Below are 20,859 nucleotides of genomic sequence, written 5' to 3' on the forward strand. Positions count from 1 at the left end.
TAGTAAGCATAGTTTCAAAAGTTGTCCAAGACTTGGACATATTGCCTGTGTTGTCTCGATATTGAGCATGGAAAAGATGGACGGACAAGTCAATGTATCGGACAAGATTTAAAACCCCACGGTTTATTTTTCTCATTGTTGAACGAGACGTCTCAAACATATCGGAAACTTGTCTAAGATGACTTGGTTAAGACGTCAAAATGAGTTTTAAAACCATGTTAGTAAGGTTTAAAATCTTTACCAAGAAGTTAATAAGAAAAATGTTTCTCAAAAACTTATTGTTAAGATCCTAAGCCCAAGGCCATTTCATGTTAGCCTCAAACAGTCTTTAAGACTGTACGTCAAATATACGGGTGAGATGGGAATATATTCCTACAGATTCCCAACATTGTAATTGGCTTCAATTTCAAAAGTCGTTTAAGTAAATCTCTCAACTGAGCTCTAATGAAGCCCTTCTCCTTCACTTTTTTCTCTTCTTGCGTTTTCTCAAAATCCCCTCATTTGGATTCTCTTACCGCAGCAGCATCAACATCTGTTCGCGCTTTACACACCATTCAAAGCGAGGTAAGTTTCGATCAAACCCTTCCTTCAGGTACTGCGTCAAACATCGATCATGTTGCTTACATGAAAGATTTCTGCTCATTAATCCGAAATCTCTCCAACAACAGTAGAAACTATGGAGCTTTGCGTGATTTAGACTCGATGCTAACCAAAACCCATTACTTAGATTACGCGACTTCGTTTCTGGTAATCGATGGCTTGTGTCGATTAAATAAGTTAGGCAGAGCTACAAGTGTTCTATCAAACTTAAAAAAGAAAGGCAATGTGTCGGATTATTTGTTATACAGTTCTGTAATTCACTGTTTAGTTAAAGAGGGTAGAATTTATGATGTCGAATCCGTCTGGAACGATGTTTGTGGTTGTGGGTCTGATTTGTCATCAAATCGAAGTATCGATGCTTCTGATTTTCTTATCTATATCTGCAAATTTGGCAAAGTTTTGGAAATTGAGAGTGTTTCTAAGAGGATTTTAATGGGTGGTGGGGTTCTAAAGAAGCAGAGCTATATTGCTCTAATTGGGGCTGTGTGTAGGGAAAATAAATGTTTATTAGCGAAAGATGTTCTGCGAGTGATGAAGAAGGAGGGTTTAAGACCCGATAACCTTACGTACCTCACAATGTTTCAGTGCTTTTGTAGAAATGGGGATTTAACAATAGCTGATTCAATTCTTAGGGAATTGGTTAGGAGGAATTACAATATGGATATTTGTATTTATGGGAGTTTCATTTATGGGTTATGTAAAATGGGTATGTTGAGAGAGGCGGATAAGTTATTCCATAAGTTGATGACAAGGGATCACTCGGGGGATTCCCATGTTGTGCGCTTGAAGGAGGGGAGGAGGGTTATCTTCCAATTGAACTGTCAAGGTGTGGTTCCCGAGATAATGGTCTACGAGACTTATTTTAAGTCATTGTGTAGTGTGGGAAGGCTCGATGAGGCGGAGATGTTGTTGAAAGAGATGATGAGGAAGAAAGCCGTACCTGAGGTTTGCGTGTATAAATCTTTCATTAAGGCTCTCTGTCGAGCTGGTCGAGCTGAAGATGCTATTAAGTTCTTTAATGTTGAGAGGAATAAAGGGTTTGTTCCAGTGGAGGAGCTTGTGGGGTATGTGAGTCGGGGGCTTTGTCAAATGGGTAGAGTCGATGATGCTTGGAGGATTTTTAATGAGATAATTATCAATGATGGTGGGTTCATTCGAGAGACGGATATTTGCAATTGTATTCTTGGTAGTTATTTTAAATTGGGAAGAATAGCTGAAGCCTTGAGTCTGTTTGAGAGGATGCAGGATGGGAGTTTTGGAGGGTCTAATGTGTCAACATACATGGTTATGGTTAATGGGCTTTGTGAGGAAGGAAACATTTTGATGGCACTCTCTATATTTGATGAAATGTTGAAGAAAAATATTCCAGTCAATGCGACTCTGTATGAGGTCATTATTAGAGGATTGTGTTCAAGTGGGAGACTCAAGGAAGCACATAAGTACTTGAACGAGATGATTGAAAATGGACATTTGGTTTCATATGTCAGATGGAAGTTAATTTATGAATCAGCATTTGTTGGCAGTGAAGATGGTGTTGTCTCACTTGGATTTTGAACTTTTCATGTAATACCCATGGAAAAAATGTTTGGTTTCTTCAGGAATATAACGTCGGTAAGATTAGTTTGCTGATTCCAGAAAAGAGAAAACTTAATAGTAGAACAGCAGCCTAGAAGAAGACTGATTACAATGAGTACATCTCAAAGAATCCACCTAAAATGAACAGTCCTGGCCTTGCATCCAAACAGGTTTGTAAATTGTAATCTTATACAACAACATGAGGAAGGTGCTATCTTGGTTTTTGTGTGTCTCTCTCTTTTGCATTCTTTAGTTAACTTACATCACCAAATAGAAGTTAAGCCCTACCACTATCAGGAGGAAAATATGGATTTTAACGTGCTTGTAATTTAATAAAATCAAGTTTTTCATCTTTTTCTGGTATTACAATAAATTATAACACATTTAATTTTTTTTTTTAATTTATATAAATGATACGAGTCTGACAGGCTGGCCTACTGACCATTCCATAGAGCTGGCCACCAGACTCTGTTTCACGCTCTTCCTTTTGCCTTTGAGTGTTGTCTTCGCGGCCTAATATTAACCTCCAAGACTTCATCTTCTCTTTATTATTGGATCCCATCCGCCACTTCTTTACTCTTTCCCCCTCAGTGAGATCTCTCTTGATCTAATTGATCATGTCATTAGTAATGTCTTTTCTGCTTTCTTTCATTTCTCATGGACAAGTCAACACCAAAGATATTGATGTCTACTTCCATCAATCCTATACCTCGAGATCACTAAAGCTTTATGACTAACGTCAGTTGTTTTCTACATTTTTGGAAGCTACCGGCAGATTTTTTATGCCTAATTTAGATTTACAGTCGAATCAACCATCTTTAAACTAGTACGTCCTTATCATTTTATAGGTCCAATTACATTAAACTTATGTTCCTTTGGTCTTAGGAATCTATAATAATTATTTGTTTCCGACATCCATGCCATATGTTATGTATTTGGACTCATGAAGGGCCAAGGTACCACTTAAATTTTGTGCCATATTTGGGCCCATGACAGGGGAAATTACCTTAATCCCCAATCAACATAGATCTCTAAGCCACCGGTTATAATTTAGTGTAAAATTTGAAAAGGAAAATGCTGGAATGACACAATGAAAGGCACAAAAGTGATAAAAATGATGTGGTGGCATACATATAACTGTAGATGCTTTTTACTTGTATCTCGTAGAAAAGTATATACGGTAATATACGCGACATCACATCATTTTGTCACCTTTGTGACTCCATTTGTGTCACCCCAGCACGACTCATTTGAGAATGGATCGGGGCTGCCGGCACCAGTCAATAGGTCCAACTATGATGGGAAAGAGACTTGTCCAATATAATAATATTAGTATAAAATAGTTTCTGAGGAAGACGATATGGTATTTAAAATGGAGAGATTCTTTAATATTTAAATATTAAAAAAACATTAGCCTAACAAATTTGAAAGTCAAAATTACTAAAAAGAAAATATTTTTATTATTATTATATTATTTTGGTTGGTTCACAAGAGCAGAGCTATAACCAGTTTAAAAGAGCTCAATTCCTTCCTATGTTTGATTCCCATGTGTCTCTCACTCACATCCATCGTACATGGATAACAACAAAGATGCACTTCACGTCGTTCTGTTTCCATGGTTGGCCATAGGTCACCTAATACCCTTTTTAGAGCTCTCCAAGTGCTTAGCTCAAAAAGGTCATCGTATCTCCTTCATATCCACTCCAAGAAACATCCAAAGACTCCCCAAAATCCCTCCATGTCTCTCCACTCTCATCAACCTAGTTTCCCTTCCTTTACCACACGTCCATGGCTTACCCCACAACGCAGAAGCCTCAACAGACGTCCCAATACAAAAAACCCAACACCTTAAGAAGGCCTTCGATGGGCTTCAATCCTCTTTAACCTCTTTTCTAGAAAATTCCATCCCAGTCCCAGATTGGATTATTTACGATTATGCCTCTCAGTGGTTACCCGAAATTGCTGCTAAGCTTGATGTGCCATGTGTCTACTTCAGTCTTTTCAACGCAGCGAATATGGCCTTCATTGGTCCTCCATGGGCGTTGCTTAGCGACGAAGAGGCACGCTTGACTCCTGAGGATTTAACTGTCGTGCCCAAGTGGATTCCTTTTCCTTCCGTTGTAACGTATCGGCTCCACGAAGTGCTACCATACTTTGAGGGTATTATAGAGAGCGTATCGGAAGCTTCGGATTTTTACCGATTTGGTGTAGCGATTCGGGACTGCGAGTTCGTGGCTTTGAGAAGTTGTGTTGAATTCGAACCAGAATGGATAAGTTTTCTCTCTGAGCTTTATCAGAAACCTGTGATTCCTGTAGGATCGCTTCACCCCTCTGCGCAAGATAGAGATAACGAAGGAGATGAGAAATGGGTCGAAATAAGGGAGTGGTTGGACAAACAGAGACGAGGCTCTGTAGTTTACGTTGCTATAGGTACAGAGGCATCACTGAGTCGAAAACAACTGAACGAGTTGGCTCTTGGGTTAGAGTCGTCCGAGTTGCCTTTCTTTTGGGTGTTAAGGAATCCTCCTGGATCAACTGAGGATCAGTCGGAGATGTTACCAGATGGGTTCAAGGAGAGAATCGGCCTCAGTGATAGAGGAATCGTTTACACGAGTTGGGCTCCTCAAGTTAGGATATTGGGACACGAATCGATTGGTGGTTTCTTGACTCACTGTGGTTGGAACTCAGTGATTGAGGGTCTTGGATTCGGACGCGCTCTTATACTGTTGCCATTAATGAACGATCAAGGGTTGAACGCTAGGTTGTTGGAAGAGAAGAAGGTGGGGTTGGAGATACCTAGGGATGAGCGAGACGGATCGTTCACGAGTGAGTCAGTGGCCGAGTCATTGAGAGTGGTTATGTTGAAGAAAGAGGGAGAGGGGTTGAGGACAAAAGCTAAAGAGATGAGGGAGGTGTTTGGGGATAAGAGTAGGATGGATCGTGACGTAGAAGGTTTTGTCGACTACCTCGAACAACATGGACTACCGTCCAAAGTTCAAACTATCTTAAGTGCATGAATCTCTTGTAGTGTCAAAAATCATTAATCTTTATTTTATCCTTCCATCTCATTTCAACTAATAAAGAACAGATCGTGTGCACCTGGGTGGAGGAATGAAACTCTCCTCCCACACCTCAATCCAAGGAAATTTTGAAAATGAGATATCTTTTAAGTTTTAATTTATGAGATTATGGCTTACGTGGCATGTATTTAGGCATTAAAAAAAACATGATCAAGTGCTTCAGGGTTGTAAGGGACTAAATTCTATGAATTTTTATTTATTTTTCTTCCAAAAATCATTTTTATGACCGTTGAATTTCAATTTTAAGTTTTGAGAGTTAAGTGGAAGTTTGGCAACCATCCATTTTCAAAACCCTGTATAAAGCTCAAAAGAAATTGTGCTGAACTATCCATTTTCAAAACCCTGGATAAAACTCGAAAGAAATTGTTTTACTTATAAATCTCAGTTTTTCGATGAAACTTAAGAGGGAGGTGTTGTTAGATTGTTGATGTGGTAATCCATTTGACCAAAACTACCTTACCATGTTAGTAAGGAAAGTGTTTTGCAGAAGCATATATGATTTTTCGGTCACCTCACACTCAAGTGGGAATTTTTACTCATCAAGTGCTACTCATGCTACTTCAAGTCATTGCTTTAGTGTCATGGCCGTGTTCTTTCGAAACGAGGTCGTACGGTACTAATCCACAAACAAGCCTATTAAAATTATCTCACACCACAAAACGTAACTAGCCATAAAAAAGAAAGGGGCAATACGTGGTAAAGTTCGAAGGCAACTTTGTCAATATAATATGTAAATTATACGGAGTAACACGTTACAAAAATAAATAGGTATGTTACAAATAATTACTGATTTATGACACGCAGGACGTCACGTAGTTTGATGAGGACTCAAAGTCAACGTGAGTGTAAATTTGCATACTATATCAACAAAATTGCTTTCAAACTTTCTCTCGTGTTGCTCCTGTTATCTTGTATTGCTAGCTACGTTTTGTGTGTGGAAATATTTTTGACAGACTTTCTTGCAGATTTGCACCCCAAGCGCTGCACAACCTCGCTTGAAAAGAACACAACCGTGATACTTAAGCATCGTGCTAATGTGGTGGGTGCACACAGAACCATGTGCAACAGTCACTCTAGTCTTTTTCAATCATCGAAAATGATTTGGTGAGATGATCAAGATGAAATCTCAAGAAGCCGAGGCCTTGACCTCAAAGTCCTAGTTGGAGTCTACCCTTATTCTCTTTGCAGTCCTATTCCCTCTTTTCTTTTTCTTTTTTCTTTTTATTTTTTTTTATCAGTAAATTTCTTATACCACAAGCAACTTAGATGCTAATTGTCTAAGACATTCTTTCAAAAAAATTGATTTGTTTGAATAATTCATTGTTGAGGAATTACATAATTATTTTTTATCCAAAAATAATTGTGTATCTTAACATGGTAATGGGTATTTATAGAGTTCATTCTGGTTCAAAGGGTTTCATATAAGTGGCATCAAAACTAGTAAGAATCAAAACCAGTGTTTTATTTAGGTTTCAGTTAAATTTCTTGCAGAGAAAAACAAAACCAACAAAGCACTTGTGTATCTTAACCAAGGTAATGTAACTGTTGGTTAGGAAACGTAACTGTAGGGGTCATCACCTAAAAGAGTTGCACTTGTTAAACCAATTTAAATATCAACTCTTACCAGAAGAGCGTTAGAAGACCGCAAGATTGCCAGGAGAGGGGGTAAAGAGTGGTAGAGGGGGGTTCCGACAATTTGGTAACCATTAGCAAACCCAAGAGTCACTCATTTTTCAGCTCTTTTACTGTAGTTTATGAACCCTCGTGAAAAGATCTAAGCGATGAAGGAGTTTCCGGTAAAGAAAGATGAACCCTAGCCAAATGAGAATCCCGCCTTATTGGAACTTCGACCTGATCCCTCGAGAGTGAGCAGCAACCTATCTTTTGATAGCCATGAGCTGGATAGGACTACAGTTGAATTCGTGGGGGTAGTTCAATTGACTATTCCAAGCGTTCAAAATATCCAACACAAAAAGATTGCAAATTCAAATATATAGCTTAAAAATCTAAGCTTGCTTGCATTCTATAGATGATGTTGCTAACAAAATACTCTTACTAGATCTGATAGTGTCCTCTAGTGTGTTTTTGATCATTATGCTTGCTTTTGTAGAACTCGACACAGCTTGCTTTTTAAGGATCACCAGCTGAGCTGAGGTCAAACCCACCTAACTTAGCTGTAGCACAGGTTTGGTCCATTTTCCTTCTGTTGTAGCTGACTGACTCTTTCAAGCCATGCACATCTGTTGGAATCCGAGTGTTCCTAATGTAACTTGCAAGTTGGGCGGTGACAGGTTAGCAAAAACTCTGGAAGGCTGCAGTTATGCAATGGTGAGAGGTTGTAGAGAATTTGAAGGAAACTACGCAAATTTCCTTCAAGAACTCTACCAAAAACCAGCGTTCTCCAAATAGGTTTACTTTCCCCAAGAGCACCAGTAGAGAGGACTTCCAGCAAAACTTATGAGAGAATCATTAAGATACTTTCAGGTGGCTAGATAAGCTAACTATTGACCAAGTGCACGAGATAGCCTTTCGATTGGAGCTCTAAAAGCTGACCTCTTTATGAGCACTCAAGAAACTAGAAAGCATAGATATCTTGCCCTCAAGGTTTTGGGATCGAATCACAGCTTGTGCAGGCTTGGCATGCCTTGGTCTGGGCTCCCCAAATTGAAGATCCTGGCTTATCCAGCCATTGGCGTATGTCTCTTCCACTCTGGCTGGGCTCACTTACTTATTGTCACCCTAATTCTCTTGCTCATGATGGCTGACCTAGGACTAAATACTAGATTGTTAGTTAGACAGGAACTGGCCTTGAGGTGGAAATGATAAAAAATGGCACCTCACTAGATGTGCAGCTGCCAACTCCATGGGACTTGATGATGCAAAAGGGAAAGCCATTAAGACTTGAGGCAGATTGGGTGAGAACCGTTTTTGCCAACCAGGATCTTCACTAGAACGATGCAAAACAAGTTTATTCAGTACATGGATAATAAAAAAAGGAAGAAACATCTATTGCCTACAGAAGCAGCAAAAGCACGTTGAAACAACTTATATTACAAATAACTTCATTGATACAAAGAAGCAAGCTCAATTATGACTGTTAAATCAGAACAAACTCACTCAACCATGCATGTATTGCTACTCTTATCAAATAAGATTCATCACAATATAACAAATCATGATTGAATAAAGCAAAAAATCAATACATGAGAGAACTCTAAAAGCTACAAATATCCACAATCAATTCTCCAAGAGAACATATTTTAAACAGATTCATCAGAACAATTATGTGAAGTAATGGATGAAAAGTGTATACCCCATCAATTGGAAGGCAGATGCTGCTATCATATTGCATCCTCCTTCACCATTGCAGTGATCATATCCCTAGAAACATGATGGACTCTAGCAGATGGTGTTTCATTAAGAGCCATTAGTAAATCCAATTTTGAAGTCTTACTGTGTCTGGAACTGAAAATGGAGAATGGAGGCTCTCATAACATCCAATAATGAATCTTCATGACAGTGATTAAGACATTACCATCTGTTGGTCATTTGATGTTCTTGATCTCTACTTCCACCTTGGGTCTGTCTTTCTTCAAAGGCGTACCTTATCATGGGCATAAAATATATGATCTCTGTATAGCTCACAACCATTTCGTTACAATGTCTTGATTTTACAAATAGGTAACAGTAAAACAAATGGGGAACAATGATGACAATCATTGACATTGATATAATGCTTGCATCTTTCCAAGACATAAACCCTGCCAGAATATATATAACATGAAATAATGCACAAATATTCTAGAAATTACAGGTCTCTCAAAATATTAACCTATGAAATAAAATGATATATTCGATAGAAAAATTTAAATTGTTACATATGAGAAAATCAATTTCTATGAGTTTTCAATTCATGACTCTTAAGAGTATTATAGTTTGTAGTGCAGCAATTTCAAAGCTGCTTCATATGATTGAGAAATGGTTGTCAAAGATGAGTTAAACATCAAGAGAATTTTTTTGGAAAGAATGATATCCCATGGACCTTTCTAGAACATTTTAACCCTATGAAATTTGGACACAACTATGGGTAGTTGGGGGCACGATTTAGTATTCCCAAAGTTTAAGAAATGCACACACATGCAGATTGATCCAATCTGATGAGTTGATATCTTGAAATTTGATATAATTTTACTAAAAAATAGAATTGTATAGCCTTTAGGAATAAGACTATGCTAAAACTAGTGAAGCTTTGTACAGATTCTTCTATAATAATGTTCATATAGAAATGTCACTTTTAGCTTTCTTCCACGGCAAAAAAAGAAAGGGTAAGAGTCCAAAGAAAAAGTAGAAAGCATCAGAATACTTTTAAAATCATTCCAACAAGTATCTGTCCATATGAGAGACTATTCAAATAATATCTTAAAAGAAGAAACTGCTGTTATGATCTTTGTCATTCTACATATACAACTCATGCAAATAATCCATCCTTGACCGAGCGATCTCCATAATCTCTTAGGATATTGAACCAAACTTTTGTGCTTTGAGATATCACTCAGAGAAACCAAGTCTCTGTCACTTTGACATCGAGCAATGGGTTGCATTATGGTCAACACTGAATCCATCTCTTCAACTTCATGCCTGAAACAAATGACCAACATCTTCCTCCTTGCGCTACAGCTTAACAGAAATTTCTAGAGAAGACTATTATCTCCTAATTCCTTCTTAAAAAGTTAATGCATTCATTACTTCACTTAGAAACAAGTTCTGTAGGACAAACTCCTTGACCGAAGGTAATGTTAATGATTTTGCCGTCTAAAGTGTACACAAAGAAATATAAAACTCATTGGCAAAGAGATTATAATAGGGAGTCTTCTCATAGAACAAGCATTGATGACTAGATAATGAATCTTGGATTTTACTTTTAGGTGGGAGCTTCTGTACCAGAGGATATGTGGAGTGGCTACTCTAGGTTTCGTCTTTTATTTTTGGTTTCAACTTAATTTCTTTTATCTAGCTAGGTCTTCTCGACCTTGTTTTGTATTAATCTCTTTTCCTTTTAATGAAAATTACACTAATAAAAATGGAAAAAAAACCCTATCAAGCAGTTTCAGTCAAGCTGGAAACCGAAGGAACTCTTGCAAGCCAGTTCCATACAGAACATGGAATCTCAATAAGTAACCCGTCAGTAATATGGTGAAGAATAAAACCATGTTGAACTCTTTCCTATGCATGTCTAAACCAGTCAGCAACTATAGGAGTCCCCTGTGTGTTCAAGTACGCAAAAAGGACAACTTGGGTGAATTGAAAAAATTTCTTTTTAAACATCTATAGCATTTAGGAGTTCACATGGTATATTATGAACAAAAAAGAAATGCAAATGGAAATATGCAGTGGAACAATGACAACCTGAGAATCAGAAATATATACAGTTCCCAAACATACTTTCTAGTTGGCAAAAAAAAGCATTGCAACTTCCAACTGATGCCAATTTGGTCCCTTCTTGCAGTCCTGAGCTGTAACAACTTCACACATCATAGTAAAGCAATAATAGATGTAAAGGAAAGCGCAGAGCAAGAAAAGAAAATATAAAAACAAAAAGAAAAATGACAATTATTGTGCTCAGAAAGATGATGCTAGCGCAATTCAAAAGAAAGCTCACTTGAAAACAAAATCGACAGCTATTCCAGACAATTCTCCATCTCAACCAGAAATTCCATGTTAACTGGATAGACACTAAAATACTTTTTGGATTGAAGTTGATAAGACATTAAGCATATAGTACATGAGGGCCTTACTATTGAAAAAGGTAGAAGCCTGAATGGCCAAAAAAGTACAATACATAACACTACCAACCAACCCATATTGTACATGAATCCCCGTCCCATGCTCACCTCCTCAAGAAAGCTCTGATGAAACAATGGAGATCTTGCATGATGTAACATATGCCCACCTTTAGCATGATTATTGAAACAAATAGCAGGTTATGTATGAAGTTAGACATGTATATAGGAAGTTAAAAGTTCATGATGGCTCCTGCTCTTAAGAAGTACTGGTTACACAATCTTGTGAATTTATTGTTGTCCCCACAGATGAAGCCGTTAAAAAGAACTATTTGAATCCAAACACATTGTGATGGGCACGGCTTAACGTTCTGCATCGCGGATGACTTTCCTAAACAAAATTCAAGTAACTCAGTCAGTTTTTAGCAATATTATGATATAACTAACATAGAGTGGTCTATCCATTCCAAGTGCATTCTATGAGTAATCTATTCCAAAATAAAATGGAGTTTCGGATCTACCTAATTGTAAACACTATACAAACTATGCTTTTACGATAATTAGAGTAAATTAAAAACTAATTAGTACTCATTAGAGTTTCAATTGCTAAGATTTGTCACTACAAGTGGAAGTCACAAATTGAGAGACCCAAAACATACTCAGGATAATGAGCAAGTAGAGGCATCACTCAACCTTTCCCAGATCGAACTAGGTTGATTAAATTTTAGATGAGCACTCCATCAACTAATGAGTTTGAAAACGAAGTGTGTGGGGGTTGGTAGGAGGGGAGGAGGGAAAGGATGAGGAGGAGAAGCAAGAAGAGAGAGACCTTCTAGGAGGATGGAAAGCAGATCTTTGCTAGCTCTAGTGTAACAAGAAAACCATGAAATGATTTAGGATATACTTCCCTGGTTATTTAGGATTCGTTCACCCCGCCTTCCTAAAACACTAATTGAAACGAGGGGACAGACAAGTTTTGTAGTACATCTAAGTCACATAATATTCCAAAATGAGGAGATAAACAAACGCAGCCTTCCATATATGTAAGCCACATAATACTCTAAAAATGCTTCTCCACTTTACCTACCCAATACTTCTCTGAGTCAAATCCCCATCAATCTCTACATCTTTATGGACAATTGACAAAAGTGGTCTGTTTGGGGTATTTTTCCCCATCAATCTAGCTAGCATTCATCCCTTGATAATATCCTTATGAAAGTTGCAAATCATACATATTCTTGGTCTTATCACAAGTTCCTATTATAAAAGGAAGCCTCTTGAATAGAAGTGAATTATTAGATCTTGTTAACAAGCCTATCATTCAAATATTTAACAAGGTGTATAGAAGTGTCTAACTTTAGTCTTTTGAAGGCTCTATCAGATATCTCGTATCTTAGGACACTGCAAGGTGTCCATGTCATTATCACATATAGTAACTTATCTAAGCAGACATGTGTATGATTGCTTGGCTTAATAAGTAGAATGTAGTTTGTATTTGTTCAAAATCTAGCTAAATGGTTTGTTAAAAAATATCTTCCAGACAATCTCAAACATGTGAATGATGATTGCGATTCATAACCCAGTAAGTGAGCAATCATTTCCAGCTTCCAACTTTGATAGCATGGGTATTGAAACTGTCCTATCATTAGACATGAGTATTTTGACCTTGTGAGAGAACAATATTAATCCAAGGTATTATGATACTTTCATATGTTGAGTCTACCCCAATCAACATGATATGGTACTGATAGTGGTCCCTTAGACAACATGGATGCTATTACATTACAATTTTTTTTTCCAATTGTACCATTAATTAGTTTCTAAATTTTTTGAGTTGTACAAACGTGCTACTTTTCAACAATACAATTAGTTTTGTAACTACTAAAAGTCTTGTGGCTGTTTGGTTAATAAAAATACATAAATAGGGCTTTTATTATAGGCATAGGTATTATAACAACTCTTTTTTGTTTGTTTGTTTTGGGTGCGTGTGTGTGTGTGTGTGAAGGCGTGGTTTTGATCCCAGGTCTGCAGTACTACCACACAATGACTTTACCACCTCATCGAGATTGCACCTTCATGTACTATAACAAATCTTACTAGAAAACATTGCAAAGTTCATCACTTTTGGCATCATGAATATAATGAAATATAATATGCAACTTAAAAGCTAAGAAAAAGGGTAGAATAAAAAATATTGGACAGGATGTTGTACAGTTTCCCTGTCCTGGATTTCAGGAAATTAAGTGTTGTATTCCTATCTCTCATACAAGTGTCCGTCTAAGTGTAAATTGTTGAATGTCGTGTTATCTGCCTGCCCTCTTGGGTGTCATGTGCTCAAGTATCATGCCCCAGTTCGACCCATGACACATAGTTGTGCCTTCTCTTAACACCAATTGGTTTAAGGTACAGTGGTTTGCAACATGGTATCAGAGCGGCACAGTCCATATAGGTCACGGGTATGTGCTCATGTATTGTGCCCGTCTTATATACATAGTCGTGCCTTCTCTTAACACCAACTGGTTTTTGGTAGAGTGGTTTGCGACATGCATACCTGGGTATCAGCTAATGATGATAGGGTCTCGTCAGAGAAATTATATAAACAGTTAAAAAGTAACCTAATAATATCAATGTACAATGACATGCTGTACACAGTTTATTAGAACTGTCCATACCACAATGGAAACAAAACACTGAATAGACTTCTCTCTTCAAGGCATGAATAAAGTAAACAAAATAGTGCTTAATGTGAATAAAATAAACAAAACATTGATGAGAATTGGATACCTCCGGGTGCAATCCGTGCACTAATTATAAATATTTCTGAGCTGCAGGATCTATCCAGTAGCAGAAGCTTTGGATTTCACATTTCGAGGGAGGCTAGGTCTGCGAAGCTGAGGATTTTCTATAGAATATACAAGAAGAGTTCCATCCTTGGTCCCAGCTAAGAAACATTCTTCTGGGGTCACTGTTAGAGATGTGATTACTTTCCCAATTCCATCATACCTTCTCACAACCTCAAGTGAGTGCATAGACCGTACAACTATCTGTCCTTGGTCACCAGCACAAACCAAGAACTCGCCGCAATTGCTGAGTTCAACACAGTTGAGGCGGCCATTCGATTCAGAGGTGGCTATGTGTTTTCCATTAATGGAATACATGTGCAGACTGAGATCATCCTCGGCATAAAAAACCATTCGCCCATGCTGAGATGCAACCAGTTTCGACAAGGCACAGCCAGATGGATGCTGAAGAGATCGTACATATCTTCCCTCTCGCAAAGTATGGAAAATACAAGTTCCATCTTTTGAACCACTGATAACTAAGTCAAGCTCTATACTAACAAATAAGCATGTAATGATATCATCATGCCCACAGAGGATATGAAAGGGAGTTTCAATGATGACATTGTCTTTTCTAGGAAGCTCTGTTTGTGTATTTCGAACTCTCTTCTCTGTGGTTTTGACATGACAAACCTCCCACACCATGACTGTTGTGTCATAACTTCCAGTAGCAAGGATGCTTCCATCCGATGTCACTATAGCAGTAATATATTTTAATTAGAAAATAGACATCCATAGTAAATAAGAAATTAACGAGACTGAAAAGGAAACAGAAGGAATAAACATCAATATGGACAACAATAAGATAGAAACAGAATGTTGCCAAGAAGTAGCATTGTTACAAAATGCTAAACAAGCAGGTGAACAAGGATAAAACACGGAGTCATGTAACACAGGTCAATTATAGGCAAGTCAGAAGGAAATTGCAAGCTCAAAGTTCTAAAACAGATATAGGCATTGTTAAAGATCTCCTAGTAGGTTTTGCAAGGATAGGTGGGCAGAGATATTAGAGTAAGGTTATGGGAGGATAGGTGGGGTAAATGTTTCACCCTTATTTCTACAATTTCCAGTATTGTATTCTATATCCTCTTAAAAAGAATCTCCCAGTGGAGGCTTTCATGAATCATAGTGGGGATGACCTATCATGGGATTTTGGCTTCATGAGAGGTTTTAGTGATTGGGAGGTCCAGGATATATCTAATCTCACCAATCAATTCTCTCTCATCTTGATTGTACCGTCAATGGACATGTAATCAGGAGAGGTCTTTCAATGTAAATCGTTCTATTCATCTAAAGCCTCTCCATCTTCTAGAGAATTTCCAGTAGCTGCAATTTCGGGTTACAAAGTTCCATCAAAGGTGTCTTTATCCATATGGTTAGATGCTCTGGACAAAATCTGCACCTTTGGCCACCTAATTAATTGGGGAATCTCCATGCCAAACTTTTGTTTCCTTTGTAAGGCTAACTGAGAATCAGCAGACCACTATCAATAAATCTATTGGCTATAAAAAAAGATAAAAAAGAATCAGTAGACCACTTGCCGATCCAATCTTCCCTTTTTCGGGAGATATGGTCTCATTTCCCATTGTTGTTCTATATTTTTATTTATTTATTTATTGTTCTATATTCATTGGGTATTTCCTAGGCCCGTTTTATTACTATTCCAAAGTTGGCAAATAAAGGCTTTCATGCATAGAGATGATCCTGTGGGCATTAATAGCTTTCGTGATTTGTTGGAAATTTGAAAGGAAAGGAATAACAGAATATTTGAAAGGAAGGAGCAAATACTGCAAGAGACAATCATTAGCATATTAGGGCAACTTTTTTTTTTTTTTGGGTCTAAAGTGTTTGAAGAATTTAAAGGTGTATTTTTTGAGAATCTTGTGTTCAAATGGGCCATGATGTGTTCGATCATAGTAGTTTTTGTTGTACCCTTTTGACTAAGGCAGGTTTTCTCAACCCCATAACAAATTTATACTAATCGAAAAGAAAAAGAAGAACAAAAGCAAGTCCCAAAAGAGCATGGATTGAGGTAGAGAGAGTGGATGTGACACTTGCAATAATCAAAGATATGGCTTTACAAATAATTGAGTGGACAAACAAGATTTGTTCAGCCTACCCCAAATTTCTGGAATAAGTATTCGGTGAAAATGATGATGGATTTGTTCAGATTTAGCTTTTTAGTCCACTACAACATCTTGATAATCAATCTCAACAATGTTTTCACATCTTGTTGAAAGTGATGTACATGTACTCCCATATACAACCCCAATTTGAGAGAGAAATTTTAACTGTTTCCACTGCAAATCTTGTAATTGGACTTGTTATGCAGCTACTAGAAACCTAAAGGTGTGACTGTACAGTAAAATAGTTCTGTTCAACTTCCTGTGACACTCAGTCATATTGCCCATGGTAACACTTAATCAAAAGCTTACAAAAGAATGAATACAAAAGAATGAATACCTGCAATACAGCTAACCACATCTTTGTGCTGCCGGACAGTCTGCACCATTCTTCCATCATTTAGGGATATGACCTGGAAGCTATTTTCCCAATTTCCAGATGAAATCAAAAATTTTTCTGATGGAGTTTGCATTGTAGAGAAGTATTGTGCTCCCAGCTCAATATTTTCAGCCAATGGACTACCAATTTTACGAGAAGAAAGTACATCAGACCCAATTCCAAAAAATGGATCCTGCAAAAGTTTGACAAGTTACGTTGAGTATAAAAAATAGTTATTTCTTCCAGGAAAAGATATCAAATCACTACAGTATAAAAACCAGTGAAATGATGTCCAACCTGTGATCCAGAAAATGTGAAGTTTCCTCCAGATTGAAGTTGGGTGGTCAACCACATCTTGACTGACATGGTGAGCCCCTGGTTCACAAGGACAATATGCGTGTCCAATAAACCAATAAATAATACAGCAGATGGTGAATTAATATTAGAAATGACCGAAGTCAAATTAATTGAACCAGGAGCAAAATATAAAGGATGAGCAATAGGAATTGGTGCCCCTCTTCTGGGATGTTTTTTACGAAAAATTTGGATTGGTGTCTGACCAAAATTTGCTATCTGGTCTTCAATGGCAGATCTTTGCAACTCATCTTCCATGATGTCTAGATCCACAGCACCTTCATAAGTTAAGTAGTAAAATATGTTTGCCGCCTGGAATCCAATATCACTTGTAAATAAATTAATAGATTTGAAATGAATATCAACTGGTTCACAATTCTCATATACTGAAGAGTACATTACTAAATTATCAGAGAATACCTCCACAGCAGGTTTGCCACGCTGCTTGTATCCGAATACCAGATCTATCCAGTGATGAAGATTGGAACTCACGTATTCACTTTCAAGGGCTTCCCGGTTTCTGTGTATGAACTCTTCAGGGGAACCCTGTGCAATTGATTTCAGGCTTAGCATTGTGAAGGCCACAATAGTTTAATCAGACTTCACAAGCATATGTGTCGCCTTGGCAGAAGGTATGACACATAGAGTTGAATAGAAAAATGACATCACTCTTCCAATCCAAATATTTAGGAATAAATGATGGTGATGATTATTCACCAAGCCCAAGGGTGGAGCTCTAGTCTGGATGTCACCCAATTCTTTTAACTAACCTTGTTTAGTCTTTTTCACTATTCTGGTGGGGCAGACATAAATGATACAAGGAACATATACCTATGCTCCTGACTTGATCTAATGGGACAGTATAAATTAACAGTGGGATCATATTTTTATCTACAGAAAGCCCTTTTTTTGTTTTCATAAATGAGGAAATTATTATTCTCCGAAGGCACTCATTTTAAGAAAAAGTGAAGATAGAACAATCCACTAAATAAGAAGATTTATCAAAACACTTGAAGTTCATGCCAAGAAAAATTCACATACCTTGGCCCAAGGAGGGAGACAAACATCAACTAAAGGTTCACCATCCTGTTTCACACCCAGATGATAAGAGTTTGAATTAACAAGAAACTCTGGCATGTAAAAGAATTCAGGTATTAACTCCTTCACATCACTGGTATTGGAAAGGCAGTTTCGATACGTTCCCTCTATGCTTTGGAAAAGGCGATCAGCATGGTCAAATTTACCACCCTGCAAAAAGGAGTATGATATCTTACGCTAAAAAAATTAAAATTGTACTTAATATTTTTTAAAACATTTGACCCAATATCCATATGAATCAGTGAAGAAATAATGCTGCCTTGAAAAAAGTGAAAGGATTACAGAACTATAGTAAACTTAAACTTGGAACAAGTTATTATTTAGAAGTTGTGCAACAGATCAGGCAGAAGGGGGAGGGGCAGGTGTGGGCTGATCCCAGCTTATCCACTGAAAAATGGATTTTATTTAGACAAGAAACGAAACTGAAATGATAAATGATAAATGCAGAGCTATCACAAGTACAATACCTGCAAATTGCGGTGGAGAGCTGTGAAAGGCTCTAACCGAAGTAGGTAAAAGAGCACAATCCCCATGCTTGAATAATGAGACCCATAGTAAAAACTGCATTAGGAAACACAAGCTTGCAATGAATTATAAGAAAGCTATAAAAAAAATTCAGAAATCAGTCAAAAACAGCATTTCATTGATTACCTAGGAATATCAGGATCACAGAAGTTTCGGTATCTATCCTCAAAAACCTGTATTGAAATTGAAGAATATGGATGAGATAATAACAAGGCAATGCTTGCACTTGGCTTATTACAGTTGAAGAGAAGAAATGGGCAAACATGAAACAGGCGATGAAAGGATACCTCAAACCGCTTTGAATCCAAAGCCCCAACAGGTTTTGACAGGTCTCGAAAAGTTGATGACTTGTTAAAGTCAAGTTTTTCTGATGAATAATCGGCCAAAACCCAAGGGAAGACAGGATACTGAGTCAAGTCATTATAGGATCTTCCAGCAAGTGTGTTGAGTATCATTAGATATTCAAAGTTCGTCATATCCCTTCTCTTCCAGCTCTGGATTGCAGTTTCTGCCATCTCTAATGCTACACGTCTATCAACGAAGGAGATAAGTCCACTCTTATCCCTGGAACTCCCCTTTGGAAACAAAGATTCATTTCTTGAGGAAACTATCAGCATTCCAACATCCTTGGCATCCTTTTGTGATGCAAAATTGAAAAATACAGGCGCAACTGAATCATTGAAGAAAATCTCTATGGCAGTGTATCTTAGCAAATATCGCATCCAATGAACCGATTTTATCTATCACCACAACATGACACCAGAAAAATCAGGTCAACAACATCATAGATAAAAATGAATCTGGTTACTATAAATCTTTACAGTTCCATACCTTGCAAACATTCCATCGACGATGCCGTTTAATTTTGGGCTCTTTTTGAAGAAAGCCTTCATGTACAGTGACTGGGTTCTTGACAGTCTGGCCTTTCTCATAATCCACATCAAGATTCATGGGCCATTTGGGGAACTTCTGCTTTTGGACACCTCCAAGTTGATCAGGCTTGGTAGAGTCAGAATTGCTTGAAACAAGAAGGGTGCTGAAAACAGACGACCCAGCAGTTCCTTCAACTAAAAACCCACCAAAGAAATGCAGAACATTTTTCATGACTGCTAAATGCCCAGCTACTTTTCTCTTTGGTGTTACAAGCACACAAGGAACAGACATAAGTACCTGGAACATGAGAAGCAAGTCACACAGAATAGTTTCTTCGATATATATCAGCAACATATCAAATTAGTCATCACCATTATCATCATTTGTATAGAGAAGTGCGTTGAGAAACGGAAGATGTATAGAACCTTTCAATGAGATAGTGTTTTTTCAAATCTCTCAAAATGGAATCTGTTCCAAAAATATATGTCGTGGTTCCTTACTTTGATAGGGGGCAAATATCTAAGTCCCCCCCCCCTTTTCATCAGATACTTTTTCAGACCTATTGCTGATACTAAGTAGCAGTAAAAAATCAGTATCCATTTTTCAAGATATTATGCATGGATCAAGATATCAAGGCCTATTCGTCAAAAGAAATTGTGGGCGGGGTTGCCGGTGTGTCATAGTTATAAGAAGGGTTTAAAAAAATAAAAGAAAATCACAAACCTTTTCTAAGCCACTCTTTGCTGCCCCATCTTCATCTATAAAAGAATGAGGGTCGGGAGAGAAGACCTCCCGGGAAACAACAAAATGTGATCTAAGAGAATGGTGGCCAACCTCCATGGGGATATCCTCATTTTTTGCCCATTGATTTTGTTAGTTTGGTCACCCTCCAATTTCAACATCCCCATGAAATTGACTCCAATATTTTGAAGACCTTGGAGAAGCACTCACACATCGGCTTCAGTCCCGAAAAACTTTAACAATAGCTCCATCCTCATTTTTTGTTTTAATATTTATCCATGTTAACAAAAATGACATCATATTCTCCAAAAAGGTGTATGTGTTCATTTAGATAGGCATACCTCACTTATTTCTGTCCCTGGAGAACTCGATGATTCCTTTCTATCTTGAACAATGTCCTTTTGATCTGTGCAGTCTTTCACAAGTTCTGAGTACTGATTATCCAAAGGATCAAGAGGGACATTTGTCTTCTGCATGCTTGGCTCAGTATCATTTTCAGGTTCTGAGCTTCCTTCATCAGTAATTGTGTGTACTCCTTTCAATAAAAAGCGCTTCATTTGCTCAGGAATATGACTACCCAAACCAGTTCTACTTTCACTAAAAGCATGGCTAGCCTCTTTGCTAGATGAAGTGGGTGGAGGATGACACAACTTTTCATCAAAACGATAATTTCGTCTTAATTTTGGTCTACGCCGCCATGAGTCTTCTATCTTGTCCAGTTTCCAATGTGTCACAGTGCTATTTGGAAAAGGATTAGCTGACCATGGACCTCTCTCATCAATCAGAGTACGAAACATGTGGATCCATTTTTCCTGTTAAAGACACAATGGTTATTATTAATTTTTCTAAGATTAAATGAAGTACAGGTTATCATTGTAGAAGCATATCAAA

The 20,859-nt window shown here is 37.6% G+C and overlaps 3 protein-coding genes across 7 annotated transcripts in view; 2 read left to right on the plus strand and 1 right to left on the minus strand.

The window, feature by feature from the left end:
- Positions 1 to 147: 147 nt before the first annotated feature.
- Positions 148 to 2,407, plus strand: LOC147407217 (uncharacterized). Its single transcript, XM_086435676.1, has one exon. It carries the CDS (start codon positions 445 to 447, stop codon positions 2,152 to 2,154), a length of 1,710 nt encoding a protein of 569 aa, XP_086291802.1. The 5' UTR covers positions 148 to 444; the 3' UTR covers positions 2,155 to 2,407.
- A 143-nt stretch (positions 2,408 to 2,550) lies between these two features.
- On the plus strand, positions 2,551 to 5,321 carry LOC147407218 (UDP-glycosyltransferase 91C1-like). Its single transcript, XM_086435677.1, has one exon. The coding sequence runs from the start codon at positions 3,750 to 3,752 to the stop codon at positions 5,190 to 5,192; it is 1,443 nt and encodes a 480-aa protein (XP_086291803.1). The 5' UTR covers positions 2,551 to 3,749; the 3' UTR covers positions 5,193 to 5,321.
- A 5,615-nt stretch (positions 5,322 to 10,936) lies between these two features.
- LOC147407219 (binding protein) overlaps positions 10,937 to 20,859 on the minus strand; it is a 72,201-nt gene continuing 62,278 nt past the window's right edge. For 4 of the 5 annotated variants that reach the window (XM_086435673.1, XM_086435670.1, XM_086435675.1 and 1 more), the window contains 11 exons: positions 20,310 to 20,780; positions 19,186 to 19,524; positions 18,642 to 19,094; positions 18,481 to 18,527; positions 18,297 to 18,390; positions 17,773 to 17,979; positions 17,152 to 17,277; positions 16,675 to 17,043; positions 16,339 to 16,570; positions 13,820 to 14,570; positions 10,937 to 11,426 (listed from right to left, as the gene is read on the minus strand). In XM_086435673.1, the coding sequence (XP_086291799.1) occupies positions 13,870 to 14,570; positions 16,339 to 16,570; positions 16,675 to 17,043; positions 17,152 to 17,277; positions 17,773 to 17,979; positions 18,297 to 18,390; positions 18,481 to 18,527; positions 18,642 to 19,094; positions 19,186 to 19,524; positions 20,310 to 20,780 (3,039 nt within the window). In that variant the 3' untranslated portion in view covers positions 10,937 to 11,426; positions 13,820 to 13,869. The remainder of the gene's footprint in view (positions 11,427 to 13,819; positions 14,571 to 16,338; positions 16,571 to 16,674; positions 17,044 to 17,151; positions 17,278 to 17,772; positions 17,980 to 18,296; positions 18,391 to 18,480; positions 18,528 to 18,641; positions 19,095 to 19,185; positions 19,525 to 20,309; positions 20,781 to 20,859) is intronic. The other variant, XM_086435672.1, reaches the window with a different exon arrangement.

Source organism: Akebia trifoliata, chromosome 3, assembly GCF_017979445.1.
Source record: "Akebia trifoliata isolate Shusen 1 chromosome 3, ASM1797944v1, whole genome shotgun sequence".
Classification (NCBI taxonomy): Eukaryota; Viridiplantae; Streptophyta; class Magnoliopsida; order Ranunculales; family Lardizabalaceae; genus Akebia; species Akebia trifoliata.